At 65.0% G+C, this 11524-nt stretch overlaps 1 protein-coding gene across 2 annotated transcripts; it reads right to left on the bottom strand.

Annotated features, from left to right (window-relative positions):
• Positions 1–263: 263 nt before the first annotated feature.
• On the bottom strand, positions 264–11188 carry LOC116522207 (phospholipase D2-like). Of its 2 annotated transcripts, none has more exons than XM_032236985.1 (25): positions 10980–11188; positions 9690–9792; positions 9460–9590; positions 8802–8944; positions 7697–7796; positions 7370–7435; positions 7219–7277; positions 7032–7124; positions 6796–6948; positions 6437–6586; positions 6249–6332; positions 5854–5932; positions 5642–5752; positions 5228–5407; positions 4882–5008; positions 4450–4568; positions 3570–3683; positions 3209–3313; positions 2987–3075; positions 1812–1925; positions 1670–1719; positions 1342–1476; positions 1102–1255; positions 723–840; positions 264–559 (listed from the first exon to the last, which is right to left on the bottom strand). In XM_032236985.1, the coding sequence occupies exons 2-25, from the start codon at positions 9742–9744 to the stop codon at positions 335–337; spliced, it is 2754 nt and encodes a 917-aa protein (XP_032092876.1). In that variant the 5' UTR covers positions 9745–9792; positions 10980–11188; the 3' UTR covers positions 264–334. The 2 variants fall into 2 exon arrangements, with proteins under 2 accessions (XP_032092876.1, XP_032092875.1); XM_032236984.1 differs by having other exon boundaries at positions 10984–11188.
• Positions 11189–11524: the final 336 nt, after the last annotated feature.

Genomic DNA, 11524 nt, shown 5'->3' with positions numbered 1-11524 from the left:
TTCCCTCCGAGGGAGGGGGGGGGCACGGAGGAAGAGCGCGCGCAGGCGAGCATGCGTAGAATCGCCGGTCGTCCGGGAGCGGGGTGGCGGAAGGAGCGGCGGGTCCAGGGCACTTCCGGCGGAAGCCAGCCGGCTGGGTAGAGGCGCGGCGGCGGCTGCACGTGCCGGGCGTTCAGTCGAGGCGGAGGGTCGAAGGTCAGAGCCCTGCGGAGCCCCCTCCCCACCGGCTCGCATTTCCCTCCCCCCCCCGTCAAAGCAGAGGCGGGACAAGGAGGCGGGGGCGGAATGCGTGTTTATTGAACGTGTGAAGGGGGGGGAGGAGGAGGGGCGCTGCTCAGGTCCAGACCTCGACGGGGACCATCCCCTCCTTGCAGTTGAGCGGCGGCAGGAGGTTCTCCTCGGCCAGGAACTCCAGCGGGAAGCCCACCAGCAGACCCCGCACCGCCCCCAGCCGCTCCCGCGCCCGCCCGGGGCTGAGCGAGGCCAGGCTGCCCACCGCCACGTGCTCGCGCAGGGCCCGGAGAGACCGGACGGCGTCGGAGGGGAGGCAGCGGAAGACCTGGCGGGAGGGGAGGGGGGTTAGCGCTTGGCCCGGGAGGCCCAGGTCCCCCCCTCCACACACACTCTTCCTCCGGGGCTCCTCAGCCTCTGGGAGGGAAGCCTGCAGGACCGAATAGCAGGTCCTCCTCTCGCTCCACCCAGCCCAAATCCTGGGCACCCACCTCCTCGTAAATGCTGGTGTTGGCCGAAGCTCTGGCGCTCCAGACGTCGCGGAAGAAGCGGTCGCTGATGGGGTCTCGAATGCAGCCGTCGTCCTCTGGGACGACCCCCAGGAGGCGCCTGTCAGGGAGGTTTCAAGGGCAACATGATGCCAAAGAGCAGGGCTCCCACCCCCCCCAACCCCCCAAAGCCCTGGGCTTCCAGGGGTGGGGCAGCTGGAGAGGAGGATCTTGCTGCCCTCCATCTGCTGGGGCCTCCTGTCATCTCCCTGTGACTCCCCCTTCCCTTCTGCCCCCTTATCCGTCTCCGTGCTCTCTGGGTCTTCCTTGGCGAAGTGGGGGAGGGGGCGTCCCTTTCTGCCCCCCCCCCCGCAGCGCCCACCTGAAGCACTCCAGGCGCAGGCTGAGCGCGAACTTCCCTGCCGCGTACTCCTGCCCTCCCATAACGGACGGCACCAGCTCCCGGTCTTCCACCAGCACGGCCAGCTCGCTGTCGCGCTTCCCCAGCAGGCTCCGGTCATTGATGTTGGCAGAGCCTTTGGGGCAGAAGAGGGGCCCATGAAGTGAAGGCCGGAGCTTGGGCCGCCCTGCCCAAGGCCCCCAAGCGCCCCCCCCCACTCACCAATGATGACGCGCTGGTCATCCGCAATGAGCATCTTGCTATGGACGTAGACCAGCTCCGTCAGGAGGGCGCCCTGCAGCTCCCCGTGGGTCCGAAGGCCGCAGAAGGTTATGTAGTCCCTCCAGCCATCCCCCACTTTGGAGAGGAGGAGGAGGAGGAGGAGAAGAGAGACGGCAGCCCTGAGTCCCCCACGCCTCAAGGCAGGGAGATCCTCTTCAGCTCCCCCACTTCCAGCCGAGACCCAGGCCTCGCTCCTGCGTGGGGGTCAGGAGGGGGCTCAAGGGCCCCCCAGGGTCAACTCTGCTCCACCCCACCCCCGGGTACTCACTGACTGCCTGGAGGCGGGAAACGATGGACGACTCCCCTCGGCAGAGGGTCCTGCGAAGTGGGAGAAGGAATTGGAGCCCTCCTGGCTGTCCTTGGCAGGGGGGAGCCGCCTCGGGCCCCTGAGCCCCCGGGGCCAAACTCACCGGTAGGTGAAGTGGAGAATGGCCTGGATGGAGTTGCTGCCCCCCTGGGCAATGTCCCCCTCGAATCCGGGCAGGAGGGGGAGCAGCACGTACACCCTGAACGGCTTCTTCTCACTGCAATGGGAAAGACACACACACACACACACACACACACACACACACACACACAGGGGTCAGGGACATGGGGTGGGGGGAGGCGTTCCTTCCTGCCTTCATCCCTTCCCTGCCTGCTTCCTGTGGAATTCTTGGCACGGGCAGAAAATTGAGAAAAGCTCTTTTCAACGGGGGGGCCTTTCGTTCGGAGGGGGGAGCTTTTTTGAGCAGGAAATATGGGGGGGGGGGCAGAGGGGCTCCCATTGAGAGCCAGTTTGGCCTGGTGGTTCAGGCTCCAGGCTAGAGAAGGTGAATCCCACTCCCCCCCCCCCCGAGGCACGGAGGTCAGCTGGGTCAGCCCACCTCACAGGGTGGTTGAGGAGGAGGAAGATCTGTTCTCCGCTTTGTGTTATGTGTAAAAATAAAAGCAGGAAATAAATAAGAACAAAGAGAGGTTAATTGTGCCAGTGCGGCGAGGTGCGTACAAGCACCACTTAATCAGGGTGGCCTCACTGGGGGCGTCTGCAGCCCCTTCCCCTCGGGAGCCTCGGTGGGAAAGGGGGCCGCCAACTCCTGGTTTTACTGCTACCAGAGACGGGTTGACCGGAGTCTCTCCGATCCTGGTGGGAGCCCAGCGGTTGTGGAATCGCCTCCACAGCCCAGCACCTCCCCCCTCCCCTTTGGCTGCTGGGGGCTGGAGGGGCTCCGGGTGGAAGAAGAGCCTTGTGGGCCCCTCTGGTCAGCCAATGGCCTCTGCCTGGCCTCCTGGGAGGGGGGGCTCATGGGAAAGGCCTTGGCCCCTGGCTGCCACCGAGCGAGTGGTGGGCTAACAGGCAGCTGACCCTCAGCAGGAACGCAGGCAGGGCAGAGGGGCTTAGGAGAGACCCTCCCTGGGGATTGGGCTGGGGAGGGGGCAGAGAGGCACTCTGCTAATGTTGACCCCTTTGACACAAAGTAAATTTGGCTCAGCTGCTCTCTGGGCCCCTGCCGGGTTCCCCTCACAAGGACCTGGCGGTAACAATAGGGCATCTCGCGCAACCTGGGTGGGGCAGCCTCTCTCCCCCCCCATTTGCCAAACCCACCTGTGGGCAAGCAGGATCCGCTGCACAACCGCATCTCCGACGGTGTTGAGCACTGAGCGCCCATCTGCGCAGCTGATGAAGAACTGATTCTGCCGGAGGGAGGGGCAGAGTGGGCCCTGGGCAAAGGGGGGGGGCTCCCCACTTTCTCTCCTCTCCCACGAAGGGCCCCTCCCCCCAGGGACCTTCTCCGATGGAGCCCCTTCCCGGCCCCCTCCGCCCTACCTCGATGTACAGGTAATGCCGGCTGCTCCTGATGACCTCCAGGTAGGCCTTGTAGATGGAGCATTCGTGGAGGCCGGCCGACCAGCGGTCCACGGAGCGCAGCACCTGAGGGCGCAGCCAGAGGGGTCCCAGGTCAAAAGGAGGAGGGGGGGCTTGGGCACAGGAATCCCCCCCCATTTGCCGGGAGGATATTGGATATTCTTGGGGAAACCCCCTGAAAGGTCCTTGCCTGTTGAGCACCAGAAGGGCTGCAGAGTTCGCCCCTTCGGTCAAAGCCCCTCAAAACACATGATGAGGCCCCCCTCGAAAGCCCCCAGGCCCAGCCCTCCCCACCACCCCCGGCCTGGCCCTGCGCCCTCACCTGGACGTCTGCCGCCTGGGCACCGGGCACGAGGAAGGGGAGCTCCGGGGGGACGTGGGGGGACTTGGGCAGCAGGTAGGGGTACCCGGAGCCTTTGTACTTGGCCTTGATTGTCTGAGGAGCAGAAACGGGGGAGGGGGGGTCAGTGGCCCCAGAGCCCCTTCCTTCCCTTGGCTGCTTTTTCAGCACACAAGGACACCCCCCCCTCCAGCCAATCTCCATTGTTTTCTCTCCAAATACGGACGAGTGATAAAAGGGGTCTTCACGGGGGCCAACCGAGGCTCTTCCTCAACCGCAGGCCGCTCTGGAGGGGACCCTCCAAGCCACGAGGCAGATGCCAGGGTTTGGGGGTCTCTGCCACCTTTCGGGAGGAGGGGCTATAGTGTGTGCTGCTGAGCTGCCCAGGGGGGGCTGGGGGGTCCTTTCAGGCAGGCAAAAGAGTAGAAATACCTATCAGCTATTTCCCTTTGGGGGTCTTTGCAAAGGGCTGCTCTGCAAAGTGCGGAGGGGGAGACCAGGGGTCCCTTCCGGCTCTATGAGTCTGTTTGGCCAAAGACAACAACCGAGGGGGGGGGGGGGGGCTCCATGGAGACTGAACCTCCAGTTGCTAAAAACAAAACCTGCAGATTCCACCAGCTTCTTTAGCCCTGGGAGGGGGAGGGGGACAGCCTCCCCCTCTATGGGGGCCACGGGGGGGGGGGGCGTTTCATCCATATTTGTGTTGTTATTTGCTTTGCCATTGGGAGATTTATTTCTCCCAATGGCTGTTTCTTTTGTTGATTATCTCCCTGAAACATCCCAGCCGCTCAGGTGTGTTTGCAGCTTCTGGGCTGGGCCAGACCCAGACCCAGCCCAGCCAGCTGCCCACCCACCCACCCACCTTGGTGTAGTTCCAGCGCTGGATAAAGTGCCTGGCCACGTCCCGCGCAGCCACCCCGTGAACGGCCACCCCCACGTCCCGCCACGGCATCCGGGGCGTCTGGAACCTGTCGATCAAATCTGGGCCAGAGCAGGGAGGGGGGGTCACTTTGTGGAACTGGGGGGGGGAGCAGTTCCCCCCCCAGCACAGGCCAGCCTCACCCTGAAAGGAGAAGAAGGGGGGGGCACAGGAGGGCTGCCCTTCCTCAGGGGCTGGGCCCGGAGGACCTCCCGGTGGGTCGCCTCTCCCCCCATCCCTCCTTCCAATGGGGGGGGGCAGCATGGAGACCTGCTCTCAGGCAAAGCAAATCCCGCAGGTCCCAGAAGCTGAGAAGACTATATATCACCCCCCCCTCACCCCAAGGGACCTCTGCCTGCCCCCCCCCCTCGGTACCTTCAAACGGCTTGTCCAGTTGCACCCAGTCCTTGGCAATGAGGTTGCCGTAGTCCTTGCCCAGCCAGAGCAGCTGGTTTGTGGCCAGGTCCACGGGGGCCTCCTGGCCTGCAGGGGCGGTCCCACCCTGAGCAAAAGAGAGGGTCAGGGAGAGGCGTGGTGGGGGAGGGGGGGCTCTGGGGCCAGCAGCAGAGGGGAGAAGAGAGAGCAAGTCAGAGCAGACGGAGGGGGGGGGACAGTCACCCCAGGATTCAGCCACCTGAGTTGCCAGGGGGAAGGAAGGAAGGAGGGAAGGAGGGAGGGAAGGGCGAGAGGATCAGAGGGAGAAGGCGGCTTCTGGGCTCACCTTGGCACCGCGGCCGTTCCCACCCTCCAGGTCCGTCAGGCGGTACTCCGGGGTGTCCCAGCGCCCGTAGGCCAGATCCAGCCCTCCCAGGAAAGCCACAGCCTGGTCCACCACCACCAACTTCTCGTGGTGAGCCCAGAGGAAGACGATGGAGGAGACGTGGTCCGGATGGCGCATCACCTGGCAGGGAGAGAAAGCCGAGGGAAGCCCAAGGGAACCGGGCGGGGCAGAGGTCTCATGCAGAAGCCCCTGCAGCTCAGAAAATGCCCCCCTCCCCACCACCTGCTGGCTCTGGGTGGGAGGTGGCTAAAGGAGGAGGCGGGGGGTTATTTATGCGGGGGTAGAGGAATAAGAAAGACAAGGCTGCAGCCCCCCCCCACTTGAATTCTGCCCGAGGGAGAGGGACGCACTTACCTTGATGTTGGGGTGCAGCAGCATCAAAGCCCTTTTGCTGTATCCGCTGTTGAGGCCGAGGGCCAGCTCCACCTCCTTGAAGAGCAGCACGCACACACGGACCCCCTGCTCCTGCAAAGGGGGCATTTGGGGCGGGGTCACCCACTGGCCAGGGAAGCCAGCCAGGCGCCCCCCACACACACACGCACACACAACCTGCAGGGGCCGCTCACCGCTTTGTGCTTCAGGATGAGGTCCAGCCTCCACTCGTCCGACTGAGCCGGGCGCTTCATGTAGACTTCGGGGCTGAGCCTGGGGGAATTGGGGGTGGGGGGAGGTTTCCCTTGGGTGGGGTGGCAGGAAGTGGGCCTGGCGGGGGCTGCTCCTCTGCCTTTCAGAAAGGACCTGCCTCCCCACCCCATCAAAATTGGCTGCTGGAAACTTGCTCCTGGAGATGCAACCCACCCCCCCAGTCCACCAGAAGCAGAGACCGGGTGACGGGGTTCTACTGGCCACCAAATGCCCCGGTGTTGCGGGCACACTCGCTTCCACCCAGGGAAAGGGCCACACCACAGGACTCCCGGTCCCCTTCATCCGAAGCGGGGGTGGGGATTCGTGCCAGCCTTACCACCAATCCGTGATGAAGATCTCCTCCCTGGCCGCAACCAGGGCGTCTGCCACAGCCGCAAAGTACCCGGCTCCGTTGAGGAACCTGCCATGGCCGGAGAACGCAGGGTGAGAGAGGGTGATTCCCCGGCCACCCTCCCCCCCCCCAGCCCCTGGAGTGGCAGTGGGTGGGGGGGTGTCTCTCCTCACCAGCGGGCGGGGGTCTCCTCGCGGACAGGCGCAAACCCCTCGTGGCGGTGGCGCTGCAGGTGCTGCTGGCCTTTGCCGGCTGCCAGTTCCGTGATCTGCTGGCCCCACCAGCAGGCCTGGCGGTAGCTGCTGCACTTCAAGACCAGGGACCTGTGGGGGGGCAGGGAGCTCTCCCAGTAGCTGGCAGCGGGCGGTGTGGGCTGCCTGCCCCCCTCGCCTCTGCCCCCCTCGCAGGCCAGGAGGAGGCCGGGGAGAGAAAGCTGCTCCTTGGCTCCTCCTCCACGGCTGCCCCCCCTCCAGCAAACACAGGGCTGAAGGGCCCAGGTCAGCGGTCCTGCCCTCCCCCCCCTCAGACTGACCTGCAGCTGTTGTCCACCCGGACCCCGTACTTGGTCTCGGTGGGTTTCTTGCCCACTTGGACCCTAAAGGCCGGGTCAAAGAGCAGCACGCAGGAGATGACGCCCGACTCCGGCTTCAGGTAGAGCAGGAAGGCGTCCTTCACCACCAGCCACCTGCAGGGGGAGGGGGGGCAGGCTAAAATAAAAGCAACATCTCCCCCCCCCACTTCCCTCCCCCTGCCACACCTGGGACTGACCTCTTGGACCAGCGGTAGCAGACCTGGTGATGACCGGTGCAGTTCAGGCCCTGGATGCGGTGGCCCCCGGACCGCTTCAGGATCATGCCTTCTCTGGAGTGGGGGGAGGCGCAGGTCAGACATTGCCCTCCGGCCCAGCACACACACACACACACCCCAATGCCAAAGGGCAGCCGCCTGGACTCACAAGCCTTTGGGGCCGAGTTCCGGGAGGAAGGAAAGCCGGCTGACGTCCAGGAACTCCGCCTGTGGAGCAAGGAGCAGAGGGTCCCCACGGGAACCAGGGCCAGCCTGGCAGCCCCCTACCCACCCCTGAGCCGAGGGGGAGGGGGGCATACCATTGCGTGGTAGTCCCGGTAAGTGCTCATCTCCAGCAAGGTATTCAGGTAGCTCTCCAGCTGTTTCTGTGGGAAAGGAGCCAGGAGGAGGGCTGCAGGGGGCTCTCGGCTGCCCCCTACCCTTGCAAGCTGCCCCTCAGCAGCTGCCACCCCTCCCCAGATGTCTGGATGCACCTGGCAACCTTATTCATCCCTCACCACCCACCCCTGCTTCCTCCCCCCCCCAACAGCCTCCTCCCTCTTATTGGAGGTGGCCGAGGGGTCCTTCTGCCCCTCCCTGGAGCCCAGCGAAGGGAGCTGTGCTGACCCTCCTCTCGGCTGCCTCACCTGCTTGCTGGACGGGCGCCGAGAGACCTCGCTGCCCCCGTGTGGCAAGGGGGGCAACTCCAGGGAGCTTGTGACCGGCCAGGAGCCCTGCAGGACGAATCTGCAGGGAGAAAGCCTCAGCAGCCCACCCTCGGCCTGCCCAGAGGGAGCTGAGTGCAGAGCCCAGCAGAGCCCCCACCCCAGGCACCCCCAGAGCTGGGCACAGGCTCTCCCTGCCCAGTGGGTACCCCCCCCCAAATTCCTGGAAACATTAGGCAGGTGTCCCTCTTGGCCTACGGAACTCCCTGCCCAGGGAAAAGGTGGCTGCCTCCCATTGATTTTCATCAGCCAAACTTTTGAACAGACCGAAGCGCTGGAGGGAGCATCGATTTTCCGAACCACTATCCATGCATGGTGGCTTGTCAATTCAAGAGCACTTAAGGCAAACAAGCAGGTTGTAAACCCAACTCTTGCATATCCCAAAGAGTTAAAATTGTGGACGGAGCCACGATGAAAAGAGGGTGCCGGTGTCGAGGCTGCTCAGGGCTCATGAATCCGCGGGGCAAATTCCGCTGACAATCACGTGAACTGATTCAGCCTAATTCCTGCCAAGGGCTGCACTTCTGTACCAGGGGGGTTTTTTTTGGGGGGGGGGAGGGGGCAAGCGGGATCTGCTTGGGATCATATGAAGGATCGAGCGTGCGAGAGAGGAGGGAAAGAAGGCACCGGGCAGAAAAGAGAAACACACAGACTGTGCAGAGAGCAGCAGGGCAGTTCTGTCAACCAGCCAGCTGAAAAAGAGAGGAGAGAGAAAGAAAGGGAGAGAGAAAGAGAGAGAAAGAGAGAGAGGGAGGGAGGGGTATTCAACTTTGAAATCCCCCTGAAGGCTGGGTCTCCAGGACGCCCACCACAAAAGATGCCAGAGGGCATCTGGGAGGCTTGCAGTCCGTATGTTGGCCCTAATCCAAGGTTGGCAACGGGTGTGCAACCTCGGCTGCTTTAAGGCCTGTGGACTTCAACTCCCAGAATCCCCTAGCAGGCCTTAAGGGTGGGGGGGGGCCTTCGCTGATGACACGCCTGGTGTCTCTGGCTCTGGTGGGGGGGGAGGGGGGCGCCTGAATCTCACCGGGGCAGCGGAAGGAGGCTGAGGAGGAGACGGTGCTTCATCAGGTCCCTGTGGAGCTCCTGGAAGTGGCGGAAGAGTTTCTTCATGCTCCAGGTGAAGCGTCCGTGGCTGAGCTGCAGGGCGTAGACCGTGCTGGGCCGCACCTGCCGGGGAGGGAAGCTGGACAACAGGCCCCCCCAGGCATCCTCCTCCTGCCCACCGCCTCCCCGTCCCCAGCAGTCAGTGCTGCACTGGGCAGGACTGGGCACTTTGTCCTGGGGGGGGGCAGAAGGGGGGGGGGCTCTTGAGGGAGCCGGAGCTGAGCTGAAAGGGGGCGGGGCCCCCTCTGGCTTTGGGGCCAAAGGAGGCCGGGAAAGGGCCAGAAGGGAGCCTCCCTTTCCTTCCTTCTGGGGCTGAGCGTGGATTGCAGCTGTATGAACCCTATCCTGGATCTGCAGAAGGAGCCGCTGGCTTCTGGGCATAACCCTGAATTGTAGTCCAGGGAAAGTCCCCCTCCTCTCTCTCTGGATGGAAAGCCCCCTCCTGCATTCGGCTGCCCCCCACTGGTTTCTTCCCTAAAACGGGGAATTCCTGAGACCTGATGGGCTTTGTGGCTGAGGCCGGCTCTCTATGGCAGCTGCAGGGTTGAGGCTTATGGGCAGGTAGGTGCCCGACTCACCTTGGAGCCGCAAGTGTATCTCTCCGTGCTTTCCACCCGTGCCACGATGGGCACCTCCTGCAGGAAAAGCGGGGTCTGGGAGTGCAGGGGCCTGGGCTCGTAGACCGCCATGAGGAAAGAGCATGGCTGGCCTGAGAAAGGAGGGAGAGCTCAGCCCGAGACCCCCAAGGAGGGCCTGAGCCACCCCCAAATCCCCCTCCCCTCCCCTCCCCCCCTGGGCCCAGCCTGACCTGCCGCCACTGGGGGTTGGAGGGCGTCGGCCTCCTCAGGTTCTCCCGGCTGCATTGAGCTGCTGGAGGTCTCCCGGCCAGGGTCAGGTGCGGCCTGTCAGCCCTGGAAAGGAGGGAGGTGGTCCTGGGCCAGGCAAGCCTCCCCACACCTCTCCCTGGAAGCCCCTCCACGGGCAGCAGATGCCCAGGCCTTCCAAGGCCTCCAGAATCCTTTCAAGGGGAAAAGGCAGCCGCTGGTTCTGAGCAGGAAGGGGGGCCCGGCTGCAGGCGGACACACTGGGCAGAAGGGCCGGTCAGGCGAAGGAGAGCTATGGCAGGGGACGGACACATATGCTGACCTCTGACCCCAGGGCAGCCTTGGCTGGACAGAGCTCTAGGGCAGTGTTTCTCAACCTTGGCGACTTTAAGTCCTGTGGACTTCAACTCCCAGAATTCCCCAGCCAGCTATGGGAACTCTCCCAGCTGCTGCATTCACCTGCCCCCCCCCCCACCAGCCCCATGCAGGGAAGGCCTGCTTGACTGGGAGCCCCCTGGAATGGTTGGGGTTGGGCTATGGGGTACACTCCCCCCCCCACACAGGCCCCTAGGATCTTGGGAACTTCACGCAGCCCCTTGAGTGCCAGCTCCAGCTCTGGCACCACCCTCAGGGCATCCTACAAGTTCAAACACGCCAGCCCGAGTTGCCAGGAGGCTTTGGGCAAGAGACGCCCCGGAGGAGCTCCTGGAAGGCTCTTGCTGGAGGCCAGGAAGGGCACCCAGCGCAAGCCAGGCGCCGAGATTTCCGGGAGTTTGGGGAAGGCAGGAAACCTTGAATCATCCCTGCCTCTCCGCTCAGGCTGAGACCAAGGCAGCCGCTGCGCTTTCCTTCGGGGAATTGGGGGGCAGCCACTCGGGGCGTTCTTTCCACGGCGGCCTTCAGGCGGGGATTCCTCTGCATCCGTTGGCCAAGCCGCGCAGCGCCGAGAAACTGGCTGGGATGGCCCCGCGCAGCGCAGACGGGGGGGGGGGGGCAGCCCAGCCCGGCGCCCGCGGCTCAGCGCCCCGCTCTCCCTCTGGCTGGCCGACAGCGGAGCCATCCGGGATTGGAGCCTGCCCGTCCCTCGCCCCCCGCCCTGCCTGCCTGCCCGTCCCTCCCCCCAGGGCGGCCCCCCGGCAGCGGAGTCCCGCGGGCGGCTCCGAGGCGTTGAGTCAGCCGCCACCGTCGGGAGGGATCCTGGTCCTGGCAGTCGCAGCCGGGGGGCGCCGGGGCTGGCGGAGGCCGGGACCGTGGGGAGGGGGCGCCAACGATACCTACCGACGGAGGGAAGGGCGGATCCGCGGAGTAGCGGCGGCTGGAGCGGAGGAGCGGAGCTGCCCCGCCGGGAGAATCAAAGAGGGAAGGGAGAGCAGGAGAGGAAAGGGCTGGGCTCCTGTCCCGGGAAGGAGGAGGGCCGGCCCCGTTTTGGGAGCGAGCGCAGCGCCGCCCAGCTGACGCAGGAGCCCCGGGGCATGTGCAGAGCGCCGCCCCTCCCTCGCCCGGCCAAGTGACCCGCATGCCTCCGCCCGGGCCGCTCCGGCCACAGAGGAAGTCACGGGAAGCCAGCTGACGGGGACGGGTGCGCGGACAGTCCCCGCGTTGCCTCCGCCAGCGGCCGTTCTTGACGGAGCCCCCGCTTCCCCCCTCCAGAGGTTCCGGCCAAGCGATGCCCCTTCGTCCCAATCCGCGGGGACGGGGAGATGGGCGGCCCGCCACTTTCCCAGCGCCAGAGTTTCCCGCCCCTTCCTCGGGGCAGCGGGGGCTCCTGCTTGGGTGGGCGGGTGGGATGCAGCCTTGCTCAGCCGGGCGCCACCCTCGT

Source organism: Thamnophis elegans, chromosome Z (assembly GCF_009769535.1).
Source record: "Thamnophis elegans isolate rThaEle1 chromosome Z, rThaEle1.pri, whole genome shotgun sequence".
Lineage (NCBI taxonomy): Eukaryota > Metazoa > Chordata > Lepidosauria > Squamata > Colubridae > Thamnophis > Thamnophis elegans.
This window is presented reverse-complemented; position numbering and strand designations above follow the sequence as displayed.

Excerpts from the sequence above, each read along its gene's own strand:
- LOC116522207 (XM_032236985.1), bottom strand. The coding sequence starts at position 9,744 with ATGCAGCCGGGAGAACCTGAGGAGGCCGACGCCCTCCAACCCCCAGTG. Across the intron at positions 7,797-8,801 it reads AGCCTCCTTCCGCTGCCCCG|ATTCGTCCTGCAGGGCTCCT; the intron begins GTGAGATTCAGG and ends TTCTCCCTGCAG. Across the intron at positions 1,477-1,669 it reads TTCCCGCCTCCAGGCAGTCA|TGGGGGATGGCTGGAGGGAC; the intron begins GTGAGTACCCGG and ends TCCTCTCCAAAG.